This window comes from Antrostomus carolinensis, unplaced genomic scaffold, assembly GCF_000700745.2.
Source record: "Antrostomus carolinensis isolate BGI_N321 unplaced genomic scaffold, ASM70074v2 scaffold10244, whole genome shotgun sequence".
In the NCBI taxonomy this organism is placed as follows: Eukaryota; Metazoa; Chordata; class Aves; order Caprimulgiformes; family Caprimulgidae; genus Antrostomus; species Antrostomus carolinensis.
This window is the reverse complement of record NW_010312807.1, coordinates 1,329-21,725: the sequence shown is the minus strand read 5'-3', so window position 1 is coordinate 21,725 and position 20,397 is coordinate 1,329. Positions and strand designations below refer to the sequence as shown.

Here is a 20,397-nt window from a genome sequence, read left to right as displayed (position 1 = left end):
CCTCGCTGAGGGGGTGGTGTCCCAGCGCAGTCCTACCAACCCCTCGCTGGCTTGGAAGATGAGATGAGCAAACATAGAGCTGACTCGAGGGAGAACCAAAAGCAAATGATTTGAAAACAGACCAAATCCTGCCATGTGCTTGCAGAGGGAAGGCTTTCCTCCAAATCATCAGCTTTCAGGTGCTTCGAACAGAACAGGTTTTGCACAGTCACCTCCACATCCCTGAAAAGTGCTGTTCTTGGTGCCTTTAAGGTTTGGTCCCAGATTTGTTCCACCCAGGAGTATCCCACTCTGCACCCTGGCTCTGTCTGCCTGTCCCTGATTCACTCTGGGGCTCCCGGGTAAGCCTGTCTTCACTCCCTCCACAGGGCTCTCCCTGGCCAGAGAATGGAAGCAGTTAAGAGGAGAAGACCAGGCTCTTTTAGCTGTGTTTATACAGTGTTTACTTCTAGTAATCCTGACCCCACAAGCTGTTACGACTTGCCATGGTCAGGAGCAATGGTTGCACACCAGAGCTCAAGAAGGATTAGAGGTCACTCCTGCACAGGGGACAGAGGTTTTGCTAGCCCACTCAGGGGCCAACACAGCCAGTAAATAGGAATGATTTGAATATGGGTCTTCAAGACAGCTCACTAGATCAGGGAGAGGCAGAGAAGGTCAGGCTGTCCCTTCGCATCCATCCACCCACCGCTCCCCTTTGCCTGTTTGTTCTGCAGAGAGGGCGTTTCCTCACCCTGCTTTTGGTCACAAGCGAAGGAAAAGGGGATAACAGTAAAAGAGCCCATGTAGCACCATAGCAGATATGCAAGAGATAGAGCCTAGAACCACCTTTGCTCTCTCAAAGGTAAACTGAATTCTACCTCAGTGCCATGCAGGTACCTTTTCTCCATATTGCTGCAGCCAGGCTGAGAGGCACTTTGGGCTTCCAGATTAATCAAAACAGGCTGATCTCAGCTCCTTTCTTGCTCCATCTAAACTACCTCACTCAGCAAGTGTCCAAGAGCACCTCATGCCCCCGGCCCCACGCTGTGCCCCTATTGCCAGCAAGTGCAGCTGTGGCTTGGCTGCCATTCCCTGCAGCCCCCAAGGAGCCCACCTGCCTGATATGGATGTGCCTCCCAGCAGCACCAGCGATCAGCACTCACAGGAGATCTGGGCAGGCAGGCTGCACCTCTCCTAATTGACTGAAGGAAGAGGAATGCTTGAACTTGCTCCAAAAGGAAGCACAAGCTCCAGCTTCCCCACATTCATTTAGTTGCAGAGCTTGCCCAAACCTGCAAGTAGGCGTCAGCTTGCAGACAGGCAGTTTAGAGGAAGCAGAGTTAGGCCAGTGCAAGTCAGTTGGAGATATTGACCCTCCTGGCAGTTTGGATGCAGACCTTGGGCTCAGCTTAAACATGTCTCTTTTTCCCTTCTCCACTATCTAGAAGAACTGGCCCTTCCCAGCCTTTACTTTCCTCAGCATGACTCATTCCAACTACAAGTCCATTGTAGCCTTCAACACTATCTAGGCCCCGCAAAACACACCAGGAAGAACTCTATCAGAGCACCTACACCCCTTCCATACAGCCAATTCCTAGGGAGAAACAGACATACTATCAAATATCCCATTTTTGTTTTTACCACACAAAGGATTTACCAAAACACTCTTTATTTTTCCAGAATGCCACACACTGTAATAGTCCAGCTTAGTTTAGGGCAAAGCTTAAGGCCAATACAAAGAGCAAGAATCTCTCCAGAACAACCATCCGCCCCTCAGGCAATTATGGTGTTGAGATAGAGTAGGTACTTCAGTCACAAGCACCAGAGAGCTCTGGTGGCAAAGCACAGCACACAGACAAAAAACAAACCAGGAGCCAGTTTCCTAAGCAAGGAGACAGAGCAGCCTGCCTGACAGCCATCACTACAGTGTTACATGCATCAGAGCAGTGAGGTCAAGTGCTTTTTAGTGAGTTAACAGGAAGGAGCAAGTGTTTGCAAAATGCATGGTGGTGTGATCACGTACCTGAGAGCTCCACTTTCCAAGCTTCTCAGGAATAGAGATTTTAGGTTAAAAGTTTCCCTGTACTCATTACATAAGGCAAAGTCTTCTCAGTAACGAATGCAAACAGTGCCACAGAACAATGACAACTGCAGGTGCAAAGGAGGAAATGCTAGAGGCGCGATAGTGCTTCAACATTTATTTTGCCCAAAGACACATAAAAGAATTAAAACAGTTCTAAAAACCACAAGGCTTTATAATACTTCACAATACATAAATACGAACTGTGCTTCCTGCTTAGACTAACCAGCAGGGAGGTCTTTTATTCAGGCCTTTATGTCAATAGGTGCATAAAGCTGTTTTATTTACTTCAGGTACTGAACAAGTTACAAGGAGAAATGTATGGTAGAGTCATTCCAGTTTGGTTCAAGGCCAGGAAATTCTCCTGAGAGGGATGCTCCGCTGTTGACTGGAAACCATGTTCAACAGATACTGCTCACATCGCACACAGATGTCTGCGGTCAGCCAGTCTGCCATGGTCCCTGTGTAACAGCACAGAGGCCGTGCTAGGCAATGGGGTTCCAAAATAACAGGCACACTGGAGTGGGAGAGGGAAAAAGAAAAGCAGGAAAGCTGACCCAGGTTTCTGTTAGAGGGTACAGTGCTCTCCTACCCTTCCCCCACTATTGATCCAACACTGGTAAGTGATTGAGCTAAATGCAATGAGTTCAATAAAGCAGTCGGTTCCACTGAGGAGAGCTAAGCACCAGAGCAGCTTCATTTACTGACACCCTCTCTCTATTGACAGTATGTCAGCCAAAGGGCTAATGGACATCTGTGGTTGATCCAAGGTTATGGATATTTTTTTTCCTTGCCATCCTGAAGTATGGCAGTGATGCAGTTGCTCAGACCTCTTCCGCCACACCTTCATTATGAGAGAGACCAAACCACTGCCCCACACAGTAACTTCAGTAGTGAACACTGCCTCTGATTTTTGGCAACTGAAGTACAAGCCTTTGAACCAGAAACTACTGTGACTTTATTTTGGCTACATTAAAGAATGGTTTCAGAGAGAAGAGATACCTGTTCCCCCAGTGGAATATATAAATGATTTGGAAATAAGAGAACAGATAGTGTATGTTTCCAGTCCTAGATAGAGTACTTACACCCACAAGGTCTGTCTTTTCCACCCAGAACCCTTTTTGAAATGGTTCCCTTTCTGGGTGAAAAAAAGGAAAGGGTGTTCGCATCTGTGTGGGGAGACTGAGAAATCATTTGTGGCATTACTCTTTGGTCAGTTATACCTGAGACTATTAGCATGTTTTATTTCAAGGTATAGACTACTCCTGGGTTGTAGTGACAGACCCCCATCTGTGGGGGATAGAATATAAGAGGGTTTGGAAAGTCTCATACAAATGAAGCTGTCACAAGGAACCTTCTATATCTGGGCTAATAAGGACACTTCTGAATCCATGTTGGAAACCTGAATAGCTAAAAAGCAAAATGGGTTTGAGAGCACCCACACGTCCTCCGTTTTAGTCATCTAAAATCCACAATACTTCCAGAGAATTGTGGACTAGACCAGTGGCTAAACCAGTCATTTAGCATAACGTTCAGCTGGCCAGCATACTACTACATACTGCTGTCTGTATGACTGTAGACTTCCATATACAAGTAACTGGTAACGTCTTCCAAGGTAAAAACAGAACATCCCTGCCCCAGCTTACCCAAAACACTCCCAGTGCTCTATTTCATGCAGCAACTCTGAGCTCTTCTGCTCTTGAGTAGCTGGGTCCTCCTCTCTGGAGAGTCTCAAAAGTTTTAAGAAGTGAAGTGGGAGATGTACGCACATTCTGGAGGGCATGGACATCTAAAATCACAACACAAGTCACCTGAGTTCTCAGGGAAACATATCCTCCTTCTCAGCATGCAGTTGATTTATTGGTGCACTTAGAAGATAGACATTACTGCAGTGAACTTCCTGACCCTTGTATAAATAGAGCACAGAGTAATCCCAACCACTTTACACAGGATGAAAGAAAGAGGAACCAGAGTTGTTTTAGCTGAGTATGACAAGAGATGTCTGTGGCACCCTGGCTGCCTTTGCATCTTGTAATATTCCCTCTTCTGTTTTGTTAGAAACAAGCTAGAGGGTAGATCTGAGGTATCAGTGGGGTGAAGGAAAGCTTCCTATGACTAGGTGAGGTGCAGGGAAAACAAAGTGTAAAAAAACCCATACGCTGTTGTAAACACTAGACTTGCCTTGATGCAGCAGTCACAGCAGACAACACTAAGAGAAAAAAGTTCCCAGCATTATCGTTTGAGTAAAGCTCAGCAGATACCAGTATTGCAGCTAAGGGTGACCTTCCCAAGTGAGTCTCAATTTGTGATTGTGACACAATCACTTGATGGCAAAGCAAGCAAGCTTAGATCTCCCCTATTCAGTTTGCTAGCCCTCCATTTATAATGGTAATTTAGATCATCTGAAATGTGTCAGCATCTATAGCTTAAAGGCTTTATCTGCAAATGCTTATTACTTCTCACCCAGCACTACCACCAGGCAGTTACTCAGTTCCCAGTGGTTGTTTACTTGTTGCTTGTAATCAGTTCAGTGCTTCACCACTGCTTCAAATAGATTTAAGTGAGCCTTAATGAGCCTGAAGTTCCTCTTATCCTCTCCCATGAACAGAAAACCTCTGAGAAATAAGTGGACACAAGTAGGTCCAACTCCGTTCCAGTCACAGGGTCTGGAGTTCACTTTTCCAGTCCTCAACAGAAAATTCTGGTGAGGAGCCTCTCCCAGAACCTGCTCAAGCCCTTGACTGAAATTAAATCCAATCTTCAGAGCAAAATGCAGAGAGTGATCTCTGAGAGAAATTGAAAAACTTGCACAGTATTAAGCCAGCAATAACCAAATTTACTAAGAGTTAAAATTGAGATACCACTTCAGAGGCAAGTTTTTCCACATCCTCTGCAGCTGTAGACGCTTCAGCCTGGCTTGTGCAGTAAGGCAAAACTGAAGGGCTCAGCAACCTGTTCCTATCCAGTACTGCAGCTACTGAATGTTGAGTATTGTCAGTACTGTTCTTTGACTCTTTTCTCCCTCCTCATTCAGTCCTTTTGTACCAGCTCACCTGCTGCATAGGTAACAGCTGTAAGGCCACTTAAGAAACATCTGCTTATGGCAGCTGAAACAGATCTGTGGAAAGGAAAGTTACTTGTGAATGGGAAATATCTTTGTACCAAGAGTATCCACTGCCTGCCAAAGAGCAAGCACATAAACCAACCTTCTAAAGGCTTTAGAGCCACAGACAATAACAGAGGTCCAATAAAGGATAGCAAAGACACAGGAATTAAAAGCTAAAAAGGCAAAAAACAGTCTTACATGTAGGCCAGCATTTTTATGATGCAGAGGTTTGGGGCAGCTGCCAGACAACAGGAGTTTAAAAAAAGGCTCTTGAGCAAACAATAGCTGTATTGTGCAAGAGTGTAACAGTAGCTAGTTAAGAGAGAGGGAAGAAGAGAGACATTCTTTGAGGTAGACTGCAGCAATCCCAAAGAGATTAAGTCAGGGCAAATTTGAATCCAATCCTGAAGCAAAAAATGAGTCATAAGGAAGCTGATGAGTCGCTTGAACTTTATAAAAAAGAACACATTCATACACAGCTGGCAGTCAGAAGTGATATTATCTTGAGAAGTAGAGCTTGAGAAAGCTAAAAAAACTTCAGCAGCAAGAACACAAAGGGGGTAAGAGAACCATTTTAGAATAGTCAGAGAGCAGGCAAGTTAAAGCAGGGTTGATAAGTAAGGTGAGAAGAAAAAGATTCAGTCTCAGGAGCACCAGGCTATGGAAGTAGCACAGCTCTGCTAGCAGGACCCCGTGGCTCTGTCTATACTGCTGAATAAGTGCGGGCAAGAAGCTGACCCCTAAGCCAAGTAGCACGAACTTCCTCACATCTGTGTTGCAAAGGGCTTGTACTCACAACTTCTGCTCTAGGGGGGCTGGTTGTAGCAGGCCCTGGAAAGGAGACTCTGAATAATCCAGCAGTGAAGCAGAGTGGACAGCCAACAGTCTTGTGCTGCGGGTCATTCCCTGTCCCCCTCATCTCCCCGACCTGTGTGACCACTCAGCAAGGTGGTTTGAGTCTGCGCAGCTCAGGTATGGGAGCCTGAGTTAAGAGCCTTTGCTTCACTGATTAACAGTACCAAATCCCAATTAATTACTTTGTGATTTCAGAGCTGGCCAACAGTCACGGCAGTCAGCTCTCCTAGCATGGAATTAACAGACAAGAAATATCAAGCAAAGGCTGGGTTACTGTCTAGGCAACTTGCACAGCTTAAGCTTGATTAGAAGGCATCATCACAAAAGTATTAAAAGATTTTTACTGCCTAGGGCCAAACTCAGATCAGCTGTATGAACAGGGTAAGCTGAGGCAGAGAGCACCTCAGCAGTTCAGCACTGAGGGCCATGAAGCCATACAGCTTTTGAAAAAGCAAAGACAGCATAAAGAGAAGGAGAGGAAACATACCTTTGCTCTTGGAAAGACACCATCACTAGCTCCTTGGAAGAAGCCTTGCCCTTCCAGCATCATCATTGCATATCTGGTTCCAATCAGCTCAGCAATGGTTGTTGATGGCCACTTGGTAGGAAAGGGACAGTCCTATCAAAAGATGTAAGTTAAGCATCAGAGAAAGCTGAAGGAAGCAGCTGGGGAGATCATCCTCAGAACTGGGTCCCAAAAAGCTCAGAAGCATTTGTCCCTAAAACTCAGTTTTGCCAGTGAAATATCAGTTGACTCTTGGACAATACCAGCAGAGAAACTACTGCAAGGCTTTTAGTGGTTGCTATAGTTTTCAAGCAGCTTCCTGACACTTCATTAGGGAAGCAGGTCCCTCAGGCACCACAGCAGTTAATACCATCTCCAGAGCCAGTCTCTGGGAAATGCTACCTTTGGGTAGAGACCACAGCACAGATGGCACCCTGGCCCCTCCTAGGTACAGGATCCCTTTCCACAGCACAGTGCTATCTTGCCTTCTCTTTCCCAAGACCTACTGGCCCCACACAAATGGCAGCTATGGTCTGGTGATTGACCAGGAGAGCCAACAGTGCTTTTATCCCCAGGTGGAGGGCCCAACCCACCTGCATCCCCCACCACACTGCTGAACAAAGAGGTCACATACAGTTATGGTTAGTTTAGAGGCTTGTCAGGGCAAGGCAGGGAGGGATGTAGAAGAAGGCAAGGGCACAGCACACCTTGTCAGGGCAGAACAGGGTGAGGCCATGATTCAGAATGTTGCACAAAAGCACACAAAACCCAGCATTGCTCCCACAACAGTCATTCAGAGCCTGATATGACTTCAGTACTGCATACATTTAGAAGTCACTGCTGCTGTGCTATCTACATTTTTTCAATCCCTTGTTCCCTTTAGTGCAGCTCAAATGTTTGTGAACATACCAGAATCTAGAAAGAATGAAGAAAACAGGACAGTGCCACCAACTACAGTCTGCTTGCAGAAGCCTTGACAGACACTTTCAAGTAATGCAGTGGTATTTTTCTCTTCTTGTATGAGGAAAAACTTTATTTCACATCATTCAAACAGGGAAGTCTCCACAAGGACACTACAGCATCCAATCTTATTTTAAGCTGCCTCCAGGAGACAATAATATCCCAACTTAAGATCAGTATATAATATGGCTTAAAGTAAAAACCACAGAACATGGGTACTGCTTGCACAAGGATCAAGGTGCAAGCTCTGGTCATTACCAGATGTTTCAGACCAGGCTTGCTAGCTGATGTGCCAGACTTACAAATTCCTTGTTTTGAAGACCTCTCTCTAAAGATCTGGACCTTCCTCTGTAAGGAGGCAGCTGCTGTTGGCCAGCACTCAGGAAACCATTAGGTTTAATGTCTCCTACTGTGGGAAAACTCATGGGAGGACATGTGCAATTTGCAGCAAGACCTGTATAGGAAGAGACAGTTTTAGGGTGCAGAAAACCAGCTGACAGCTTCTAAGTATTCAACCCAAAAGCTGAATGTTCAAGAGCACTACACTGCCTTCTGAAGGTTACAGTAATTATGTTTGTCAGTAGGCAGTGATGAGGCTTCATTAGCACCATTTAGTTTAATAAAATCAAGTGGTGCACTTTCTTCTTGAACCTTCAAAACGCTCATTTAGCTTTTACTGTGAATTCCAATCAGGCCTTTGGAGACATGCTATCATTGTTTTGAAGCTGCAGGAGCTATGCAAGCTTCAGTCAACAGTGGAGGAATGGTTTTCTAAGGGCATCTCCCCAGACTCATTACTTCATGTTGGAGCTTCTCCTGTAAAGCATCTTCAGGTCATCAGAGAGAAAGTGTGCAGTGAGCCCAACCTAAGTCTTTGGGAACCCAGCAGGCCACTGACTGTACTTCACCTGGTTTAGATGTGCAGCTACAAGTAGACTGACCTGTGCAGTTGGAGGATACTGCTGATGACGTGGTTGAGGCAAGCCAGGTGCTGGAAGGTAGCTTGGGAGTAGTTTCCTGTAGAACAGAGGACATATTCTTAAGCTGCATACAAGAGACACCTAGCCCACTTCTTCAGAAGTGCTGCTGCTAAACAATTCCCAGCATACCCAGGACTGACCAGAAATGTTCAAGGCTCAGCCAAAAGTGGAGTGGAGAGAGAGAAATCAATGTGGCACATTCAGCAACTTTATATTCCAAGAGGTAATAACAAGTTAATTCCCACCACAACCAGGAAGATCCAGCCAAGCTAGTGAAATTTCAAATTCATCTGTTCTTTCTCTCACTTAAGTTTAATGCAGGTACTAGTCCCCAAATTTCATCTGTTCAGGAAGCAACTTCACAAAATCCTCCCTATACAACTGTCAGAGTACACTGGAACCATTTTCTTGGCTCCAGCTCACATGTAGCAACACTGGAGAACAGTTCAAAAGACTGTGCCCTACTAACTCAACTCAAGCCTAATGCTGTATCTCAACAGCATTGTTTCTAGCTTCTCTAGAAAAGCAGAAAACAAATTTGATTACATTAGTCTCCATTTGAAGGTCCTTCTAGTTTAGCAGTAATGCATCCACCACAGGGTTCTCAAATGCTGAACATTCCTACAAATAGCAGACTTGTGCAAATATAGCTAAGATTTTCTGTTTTTATTAATTCATATCCGTTCTCCTCAGTTAAGCAACAGCATTTCAGACAAAAATGTTTACAGAAAACAGATTCCTGTTTGTATGCCAGCGCATCTGTGCTAGACATGATTTGTTAGGGCTTAAGTTCTGTTCCACAGAATTTCTGAATATGCTCAGACTGAACTCCAGAACCAAGCAGTCAAACTTTTAATGATCAATCCAGGAGTTAAAGAACCCAAAGACTATGTATCATGGTTTATTGAAAAATGGTGCTCCTGAAATTGCTCCACAATCAGAAGAGTGGAAATTCACCAGTAAGGTTGCTTCCTGAAAATAAATCATTAAGTTTTCTTTCCACAAGCTCGCATACCACATGAAATGCAAATACATCAATGCATCTAGCATCAAATGCCTCACTGTGAGATCAGAGTGGGAATAGTTCTGACCCATAGTGGCCATAATTGGCATATTAAAACTTCTGCAGGATCTAGTTTTAAGAGACCAGAGCAGACCTTGGTTCTACAGGCTGCAGTCATGCCACAAAAAGAAGTGTTTAAATATGGTGTCCCTGCTGATGGCAGGGGGGGTTGGAACTAGATGATCTTTAAGGTCCCTTCCAACCCAAACCATTCTGTGATTCTATGATTCTATGGCATGAGCTTCTGTGAGGAAAGGACTTCAGTGAATCTAATAGTACCACATTTGTTCACTTTCGAGAGACAAGGTTGCCCACACTAGGATTGCAACCTGACATTCCAGGCTGTGTGTGTGTGCAGATCTAGTGCCTGAAGTACTTGTGCCTCTACAGAGTCCTTTCATTTAGAGCCTTACCTGAACTCCTGGTCCCAGCTGCTGTGTTTTAGCATTGACAATTTTAAGCTTGGTACTGGCATCTTGGAGAGTTAAGAAACAATCACTTGGAGACTTCAAGGCAACATTTGGTGTCACAAGCATTTCTGCAGGGAAGAGGGGGAACAAAAAACCACATACACACAGACAAGATAAGATACTGTGCTGTGACAAGAAAATAACACATTTGATACCCATACATCAGAATTTCAGATTTGGCTAGACTAACTAGTCTACTAGGTAGTCTGCTAACTGTCTAACTAGACAACTACCTTGTCCTGGTAGTTACATAATGTTTTAGTTTTAGGTGATGGTCAAAATCTTGTTCTCTCACTTAGTGAGCAAACAAATTTGAACATCCCTAAAAAACCCAAATGGTAAGTTGAAACATCTTCTGAGTCTTAATAAGCCACAAACAGATTTAATAGGAAGAACTATTCTTATGCCATACCACCTCTATTGACACAAAATCTGCATTCCCTCCTCCCCTGTATTGTACATGCTATGGAAGAGATAAGTGAACTTTCATTTCAAAGGCCATCCATTATTTTTAATCAACACTGACTTAACTCGTATGATTGATAGGTCACTTTGTAGCAGGTACCTTTGGGTCTGCTCTCATTTTCCCTTGCTGCTGCTGACTGAAGCTTCTGTGGTCGTTTTATTTCTGCCATGAGTTGTTCATGCCAGCTGGACTCCAATGGCACACACTCCTTCAGCTTCCTCTCCAGCACCTGCAGGCACAGCATAGCACCAGAAAGAGCCACTGGATAGGGTGAGGAGACCACTGGTGACAGAACTACTCCTTCAGCAATGGCACCATTTTAAAAGTGCCTCTCACTCAAGAAGGCACCAGGCCTTGCCCACAAGAGAGACACAAGAAAACCTTTAGAACATGCATAGTGGAATGCTTTAGCAACTCTCAAATTTGAAACCAAGAACTCCAGGAGTACTTTCAGGACCTCAAAATGGAAGAACGGTAGAGGACATAGGGAGATTGATCATTTTTATCCTGTAAAGATGTCACCTCCCATTTTCCTAACCCCATGTTTTGGCAGAAGGGTCTGCCCAAAAGTTAAGTGTGATTAATATATCCCCCTCCCAAATCCAAATCAGTAGCTGAGGCATATATAGCTAAGGCTCTGTACTCCTAGAAACTGTCCTGTCATCTCCAGAATCATCGTGGTTTGCTATCATTAGATGCAGCACCAGGTCACTTACAGGTTTTAGATGAGGTGTGGGAGCAGCTGCATCAACTTTGAGGGTCCTCTGGTTTTGCTTGATGATCACCTGAAAGAGCAGTAGCAATGCTTAAGCAATAGTTGTTTCTCTACTCCTGGTACACCCTCCCATTCAGTGACACAGTGAATGACTCAAGTCAGGATTTGGGAGGTGAGGAAGGCATGACAAAAGGCATGAGATGGGAAGTGCAGAATTATGAGGTTTACTTACGTGAGTTTTTGGTAGAGACTGATTTTTCTCCAATAAACTAGAGGCAATCAGAAGCACTGTACAGCCCTGTGGGGCCCACACAAGAAACATACAGCCTTCTGGCCCCAACAACTCATGAACTGCTCTGAGGAGCCACTGGAAAACATTGTACTCAGATTTTAATGTCAGGAGTGATCCTGACAAGCACCATGGTCACATCACATTTGTCAGTGAGAACTCAGCTCCAGGGAGGAGAGTAACTGAATGGGTTAACAAGACTGTAACAAGAACTGTAGCAGCAGGCAGCTGTATGCCTAAGCTAGAGTCACAGAGACTGGCTTACAGCCCTACATAGCCTAGGAACAATAGCAAGACAAAACTGCAGGGCAGGTATTCATGTGAGGCAGGCTGCCTCCCTCAGCAAGCCCTGTGCTGGCTGCACAGGGGAAAACTGACAAAAAGCCAAGTTGCACATGCATGTCTTCAGCTGCCTTGTTCACTTATTCTTACTTTGAGACTACGCTATTTACTTTCCCTGTGTGTAAAACTTCAGAACACATGGGAGTGCAGGTAGAACATCAGCTTCCCACACTAGCTATGCTCTCATTCATTTGCAAATCAGACCACTGTTTGCTAGAGAAGCTTTAAAATACCTTTGCAGATGTGGAAATCCTCTGTTTAAGAGCCTTCACAAAGGCCTGAGCAATAGCTCTCTATGCTTTCTTCTAGCATTTCTGACTACTACTCTTCAGACATGTTGGTGCTTCTCCTGGACCACAGAAAAAAAGGGGTTTTAAAAGAAAATAAATACCCAGTTCATCCTGCCACCTGGAGTTACAGTTCTGTACTGCACAGTGCATTGATACACAGTACACTGCAAGGAACACAAGTAGTTATGATTTATCGTTCCTTTCTGCTACTATTCATTTATACATCAATCAAGGTCTCATCTCCAGAGAAATGTCACAGCCTTATCTGAAGGATGGAACCACAGTCCAGAAAAGCAAGAGCTGGGGTTTTATAGAGGTGCATGGTTTAGCTGAGGCTTTTAAACCTGCTGCACTCTAGCAGCACCAACACAGAGAAAAAAGGCTGATGTCTAGTGCAGTATGCAAAGTTTTCAATTTTAAAAATACCGCTCTTTATTACAAGTAGAGTTGTGTCTCATCTTCTGCCAAGACGTCTGTTTGCAAAGCACGCCAATGCCACAAAGCCTTATGCCAGTGTTTTAGTTCTGCCCATCATCCCCGGCTCAAGCTGCAGCAAGCAAACAGCATCACAAGCCTTTAGAGGCACCCCAGACATTTTTGTACCTGGTCATCTTCACCAACCATCCACATTGCTGGAAGCCCCTACCACTTGAGTCAGCACAGCAGCTGCCCCTGGAAGAGGGTATCCTTCTCAAAAATGCATCAAAGAATTGTTTTAAATACAGAATCTGTGAGGCTTCCTACAAATTCACCTAAATTGTAATACAAACACAGTATTGTAATTCAGATAATATAGAAAGTTCTCTAGTGTCCAGTGAAGTAAGGTCCCCAAAATGCAGTCTGTTTTGTTTCTGAATGGGAAAGCATTGCAAAACATTAAGCGGTTCCACTGGCTGAATAGGAGAACTGAGGAAAATGAGGTCTTCTCTCCTTATCTACACAATCCATGCTGTCATATTGGTCAGGAGGAGTGATTGCTACCATCTGTGCTGTAAATTCTTCATCAAAGTATCTTCTATCTGTTTCAGATGTAACTTGTGGCTTAAATGGAGGTACAAGCTTTTTCTCGTATACATCTTGCCAAACAGTGCCAGCAAAGAATTTGTGCTGCATAACCTCCTTGGCATCATCAGGACCACCACCTACCCTTTGCTTAGGATCTTTCTTCAGCAAACCTGACGAGAGATTTTGCTTCAGGAGACAAAGCGCACGGAAATTGAATTTCCTCCATTAGGATGAGTTCAAAGAGCTTTTCATGATCCTGATTGTAGAAAGGGAGCTGGCCGCACATCATTTCATACATCAACTCCTAAACCCCAGGCTTTTTTTACCCTGACTACACTCCTGCAGTAGCTCACGTACACTGCTTAGAGGCCTCTGCCTGAGGCTGAGCAAAGGACTCTCTCAAAAGTACTTTGCACTTGCACACATCCCACAACATCCAGGAAGGCAAGGAAACTAGTACGAGATGCCAGGCACAGCTCTGCTTAAGGAGCCTGAGAGAACACAAGCATCCAAGGTGGAAAAAATAAGCAGGCAAGGATCTGTTTCATGAAACTGTTGTGTGCAAGGCAGCGTACTTGCTCCAGGGAAGGGAGTGGCTGACTGGAGGGGGAAAAGGTTTACCCAGCTTCATGAAAGTTTTGCTATCCCCAAATTAAAATGCTACTGGAAATGAAGCACTTGGGTGGACAAACAGGGTGATCTAAAGCTGAGCTGCAGCTGAAAGGGAGAACATTACACTTCTGGACTTGGAAGTACCTTAGAGGAAAGGCTTTTGGAGAAGAGCTCTCAACAGATAATGCTTAGAAATAAAGTAGAACAGATGGTTTCAGAGTTGCCCCTTGACTCTAGTCACTCACTTTCTGAAGGGTGTATCTCTTGTGCTGAATATCATCCAAAAGTAATTCATAGGGAGAGCGGATACTTTCTTTTGGAGGCGCGTGACGCTGCGGTCGCTCAGCAGCCTTGTGCAGCCTCACACCGTTCTGCAGTTCACGGATGACGTTGGGCCACAGGGATGCCTAGGAGAAAGGAGTAAAGCCCAAGTCAACAGCTGGCTACCATGCACGGAGCAGCATTCCCTCCCTCCGTGTAATAGGGCACTCTTAGCAACTGAAGTCATTGAGAAACACAGAAGCACGTTCTTAACACCTACTTCAACTCACTTGGAGATCAGGGCACAGACCAGAACAGAGAATTGCTTCTCTCTGCAGAAGTTATTTACAATGAGAGATCTGGCAGTGGGCTTGCCAGGTTCATTCCTGAATTTTGTCATTAACTTTATGAATGTACTTCAGCAAAACACAGCTTTTGCTGCCAGGTAGCTAGACCCATTTTCTTGAACAGCTTCTTCCTGCAAGTGTTCCATGTGCCAGAATTTTTTCATATTATTGGACCCTAGAAAAAACTAGGATTCAAATCCCAAATCTTATCATTAAAATCCTCTGAACTTTCAGAAACCAAGGGTTGAAGGGCCCACAGACAAAAGAGGAAGACAAGGGGAAAGGGATCTCATACTTTAACCTTGACAGCAGCGTATGTTAGCAGTTTCAGCCTGGAGACACAAGCTGATAACTGACACCTGCTCATCCTGTTCCTGTATTTATATCTGAGGATGCTCAGGCATGTAATATAACCCAACAAAAGTTAAAGACAGGAAAAAAAATAATCAACTCAATAGCATGTTTAGACAACATTGTCATGGAAGTGCTAAGTCAACAGCTTATCTGGATCCCAAAGGCAAATTGAGTAAGAACAAGTGATTGTATTATAAACAGAGAAAGGGAAGCAAAACACTTTAGAAAACTGCCTCAGAACAAAGCTTCTGACTTAGACTTCTCCTTTTCCACTTACAATATGAAGCATCTTCTCTCAACTTATCACTTCAGATATCTTGGTATAATATCAGAACAGTCTTATGCAAGTTCTGACTGATAGATGCCTTCAAGGAGATGGATTTTTTTGGTGAATTGTTTTAGTGTGGCTTTGGTACAGTCATACCTCAGCTCCAGATAACTAGCACTGTCAGAGAACGACCATATACTAGTAATATCTCCTGAGCTATATTTGTTGTGTAGGAGAACATACAAAATTCTCTGTGCAAATTGGCTATATTTGTTGTGTAGGAGAACATACAAAAGTGTCTGGGCAAACCAGTCAGTATTAGAGACCTTTGAAATAGCTTATCCTGAGCCACTTGCACTCTCTAGAGTTGTATTTCACAGAGTGACAGGACTTGACTGAAAGACGAAATAGCTTATCCTGAGCCACTTGCACTCTCACAGAGTGACAGGACTTGACTGAAAGATATGACCTGAAGAGAAACTTTTGTACTGTAATATTGCCACATTAATTTCAGGACAAGAATCACCTTCAGCTGGCCATTTCAGAGCAACTTGTACACCCAAAACATTTTTCAGATGTAGGTGACATCATCACCACTCATACTTTCCCTACTAACTAGATCACTGCAATTATTCTACTTGGCCCATCCCATTTATGGTCAAAATCTGCATAAACTTCCCACACCTGTGCAATACAACAGCAGATGCTACAGCACTCCAAACCCATTGCATTCAGTTCAACAGGTGAGTGGTAAGACAGCTGTGTTCCTAAGAGGTCTCACTGCTTAGATTTCAAGGTGAAGATTGCCTTGTGACATGTACAGATAAGCTCTGCTAAAACTGCATAACCCTGCACACCGTCAGGCCGTGGTCTGTGTTTCAGATGGCCTGTTTCATAGCAGTCAACATGAAAAAGTGTGGTCCACAGAAAGCACTGGCTGCTTGGCACCACTCAAGGCATCAGCTTTTATCTGTGGGATCCCAGTGTAGTTGGCATCCTGATTATTTTAAACTCAAGAGTTTGTCAGAGCAATGCAATCAACTGGTGCTTAGGGACTTGGAAACTAGCGGCAGAGTATTTGCAACAAACATCCTGCTTTTGGAATTCATGTCTCCTGAAGGAGCAGAGGCCAAATACACTGGCCTTCAGGCCACACGGCAGAGCCCATGTATTTATTCATGTATTCCCTGCAGAAAAGAGCTACAGCAGTTGATGAGTTTGTGGTTTGAGATAGCTTGCCAGTTTATTTTAATAGATCACAAAATTGAGAATATGCCCAAACACACATTTCACAAACATTTTCATACGAATAGTTTGAGCACGCTTCAAAGCAAGTGCTATTTAGACAAAGGGAGCAAGTCCACAAGTCTCTCGGGGCTTGCCGTTTGTCTCCACAGACTCCAGACTACAGTGCATTTGTTTATGCTGGGCTGAGCTCCAGCCAGAAGAACTATTTGTTTCTGGTTGAGCCCTGACTGTGTAGGGCCTTGAAAAGAACAGAATAAGTTGCTTTCTCTGCCCGAAGCACACAGTCCAAGATCTATGGAAGGACAAGAAAGGCAGTGAGCAGAAGGTAGGAGCTATATCTCCAACCTCACTCTCCTTCACTCCTTTGAGCTGCTGGAGCTGCACAACCACAAATGGATGGAGCTACTGGCCTTCAGTCCCCTCCAGCCCTGAACCAGCACAGATTCCACATAATAAGAGTGAACTAGTCCACCCCAGTACTACCAACAACAGAAGAGTTTCCTGGGAGTTTTCAGTCCAGCTACAAGAAAGGAACAGATTGTTTTTGGCAAGTGTCAGTTCCTGCCAAGAGCTGGAGTCTCGGGTTCAGTTGAAGAAAGAAACAGCCTGAGTGGACACTTGTGGACACTTATTCCAAACACTGCCTCCAACTTCATTTTTAGAACTGGTTTAAGTTGAACCACAAAGACACTTTTTGTGTAGGATAAATGTCCACATGAGGTTAACACATTAAATAGTTTAGCTTCAAGTTCACTCCCCAGCTTGTTTTGCAGGCAAGTCTAACTGCTTAAGCTCTTGAACAACCTAGTTCTGTTTTTTCTGTGTTCAAGCTGTACTTTTAATGGAAGGGTCAATGGAAAGCCTCAGAGAGCCCAGCTAGACAAAAACCCCAACCCTCCATAATGAAGGGATTCAGTCCCTTACCCAGTGTTTTTCCTTCTTCCGAAGGGGATTTTCCACCACATCTTCCACATCCATTTTTCTTAGACTCTGAGAAGGAAGCACATAAGGTCATTACCTTGCACTGTTCACCGATTTCCTATCTATCCAGTACAAATTACTAATGTTCATCTGAAAAGCCTAGAAGCCCCAAACACCCAGACTTTCCAAAGTTACAATAAATTACTAATATGGTGCAGAGACAGTAGCCTTTCACATAATTAAAATAGACCTTCAGCTAGGTACTCCATTTCTAGTGCAGTGGGAAGGTTACTTTAGAACTAAGTGAGTGTATGAAGGTAAAAGGAATAGCAGCTAAGGAGTGATCCCAAATGTACCTCTTTGGAGGTCTGGATGATGGTCACAAGCTTATGAATTTCCATATATTCAGTAAACAGACTCCTACAGGTCATTTCATAATTGCTGGTAGCATCAGAAGGCCTGGACAGGTGCTCCTCACAGGCCTGAAAGAAGTGCAACTATTTAAAAGAGGTCTTGAAATGAAAAGACATGGTAGGAATAAAGCAAGATTCAATTTTTTCAAGCCATGGTTAAAAACCATCTTCCTCACAGCTCCTATCTTTTTTTTTTCCTATTGCAGTTGCAGATGAACAAAGAAGCAAGATGCCCAATCCTATATGTACAATAATGTAAGTAGCTGTCTAATTTATATATCTCGTTCTCCAAAAAGTGTGCTTTGAAATAAATACCTGGAAGGGGAAGCCTCCAGTGCAGACAAAGCACAACAAAACATAGCAGGTGGAGTCACTTGTTGTGTTCTTTTCTCCTACCCTGATCAGACTGAGGGATAGAAAGTTTCTCATGCCTTTAGATTACGTCTGAGAGGAAAATATTTGTTTGAGTTGAGACATTCAGATCCCAGCTCTTGCAGAAACTGAATACTATGGACAAGTTACTTTTTTCAATATCCAGTCTTCTAGTTATCCAATTTAGAGACTATGTACAGAAGGATTTCATTCAGCCTTCCTTCTTAATTCTTTTCCACAAGCATCTGTGTGGATCAAAGATGGTTTTGCCTTTTCCCTCTGATGGGAAAGCCATGTGCTCCCTCTATGTCCTCCAACAAGCCACCCAGTTTTTTCCTGGAAATGGCCTTGCCCCTTGGGTAACAGCATTATTCCATCAACTCCTCTAAAGCTGCTATATTTACTAAGTGGGAAGAAGGAAACCTTGATAACATCCTGCAGGGTGACTGCTGGTTTCATTGCCTCATCATCCAGTTTCAACATGAGGCACAGCAATTTCTCCAAAGGATCACTTAGTTCCCGCTCCACTTGGCTGTCAATTCCCCAGTCCAGGGCTTCATAGATCACCACTCCCAAGTATTCCAGCAGCTGCAGACAGAGCACAAGGACACAGTGCAGCACAAAGCATTGTGGAGAACCTCACGGCTCTCACTTCCCAGCCATGCTCATACCCCTCCACTGCCCCTCAGGGCTGAACACATCTCTCAGGATGAGAGGGGCCCAAAAGGCAGATAGATCCTCATCATGGAGCCTGAGATACTCCCTAAACATGATTTTTAAATGGCCTTATCTAACACCTTTATGTTATCTGTTATTAAGACAAAAAGACTGTGGGCTATTCCGCAGTAGGCAGTATCTGTGCACATTGTTTCCCAGTCCTATTGTTTTACTGGAGTTCAGTCCTAGCATTTTGTTTCATTTTCCAGATTGCAGGGGACAGACTCACTCTCATAGGGAACAGCAAATTTAAGCACCTCAATAGTTTCCAAAGACATCTGCATCTCCTGAGCTCACCTTCTACTACAGCAGCATTGTACCTGCACACATACAAAGGTAAAGGCATAGGCTTACCTTGTCCTCTGACTGCTGAATGCTGCTAACATCTGAAAGGGAAAAAATAGGGGATGGGGAGAAGGATAAGCACATGGGCATTGATAAACAGCTTTTATAAGCTGTTATAAGGTAACAAACCCCTCTGACTAATATCAGTTACACCAGGGGAAAGTAGGCCTATATTTGGAGACTCCTGGAAAGCAACACAGTATATTTTTCCTATTGTGAGCATTAGCCCCAAACTAACAGCTGCTGGGTATTTTTTGTTTGCTAATATGTACCTAACCACAGGGAAGGCACTGGATCTTTATTTTAATTCTTTATTACTTGCTCTTGTCCCTGAAGAGTCAGCCTAGCATTGACCTCTGCAGCAGTGCATAAAACAAAGCTTGTTGGCATTTGCTGGCTACACACAGTGACAAAAAAGGGAAACTGTCAATCATAGATATGTGGTGAGAGTTATTGTAACAAAGGAGCCATACATTGGAAGATGAACAGAGCAGGACATATGAAAAAACCTCAGACTATTTATTTCAAATAACTAAAGTGGTGACAAACTTCCATCCCAGCTATTCCCTAGAACCAAATGACTCATTAGAGCACCATTAGAAAAATTAGTAGGCCATACATCTGTATTACCACTCATCTACAGCCCTTTGAAATGAAGTATAGGCAGCAGAATAGCCTCGTAACTACATACAGAGAGAGGAGAGGGGGGGAAAAAACCAAACCAAAACCCAACAAAACAACAGGCAGAAAGAAACAACAAACTTTCCCACTTTGTCTCCACATTTCAGCCCATTATAGGAACAGCTCTTGACACCCACAGCTACCTATGCGCTTACCAGACTTGTGGTACACCTTGAAGGAAGCAGTACCATCAGCATGGATGAAGATGCTTCCAGGACCTTTTATGAACACAGAATGGAGTGGCGGGTACGGCCCCTGAGCCAACAGCTCCATTTTACGGCAACACTGAAAGCAGATAGCCCAGGCTTGCTCCTCACTTATAGGATGTTCAAAACACCTCAGAATCTCAGCTAGAGAAACCTTTGTGATCCCTTGCTCACACCATGGAGACTCCATTCTCACTTTTACCTCTGACCTCCACTCTCAGCCTAGGAAGCTTACCACCTCTCTTCCCAGGACAGGTAAGTGCTCACAGCAGCCTTTTATCAGTTCTGCCTCTTGGTTTGCTCTCACCTCTCTCCCCTACAGGTGCAACCATTAATGCTAATTTTGCTCTATCCTTTTAAAGGGACACCACTTTAATCTGTATTTGTATGAGATTCCTTCAAAGAAAACAGAAGGTATACAACAAAAGGGAAACTAAAGAGATGATAGGACTGTACAAAATCCATGCTCAATTTAACTCAATTGTTTCTAACAAATATATTAATGGGAATACCAATGTTGGCAGGTAAGAAAAGAGAACATCCA

The 20,397-nt window shown here is 44.0% G+C and overlaps 1 protein-coding gene across 1 annotated transcript; it reads right to left on the bottom strand.

Moving 5' to 3' along the window:
• Positions 1-2,166: 2,166 nt before the first annotated feature.
• Positions 2,167-20,043, bottom strand: LOC104524301 (protein spire homolog 1-like). The gene is made up of 16 exons (XM_029084780.1): positions 19,803-20,043; positions 18,976-19,007; positions 18,328-18,492; positions 17,476-17,601; positions 17,123-17,188; positions 13,966-14,127; positions 11,184-11,252; positions 10,567-10,696; positions 9,945-10,069; positions 8,430-8,505; positions 7,791-7,942; positions 6,511-6,642; positions 5,116-5,180; positions 4,244-4,271; positions 3,709-3,851; positions 2,167-2,579 (listed from the first exon to the last, which is right to left on the bottom strand). The coding sequence occupies exons 1-16, from the start codon at positions 20,041-20,043 to the stop codon at positions 2,408-2,410; spliced, it is 1,884 nt and encodes a 627-aa protein (XP_028940613.1). The 3' UTR covers positions 2,167-2,407.
• Between the last annotated feature and the right edge of the window lie 354 nt (positions 20,044-20,397).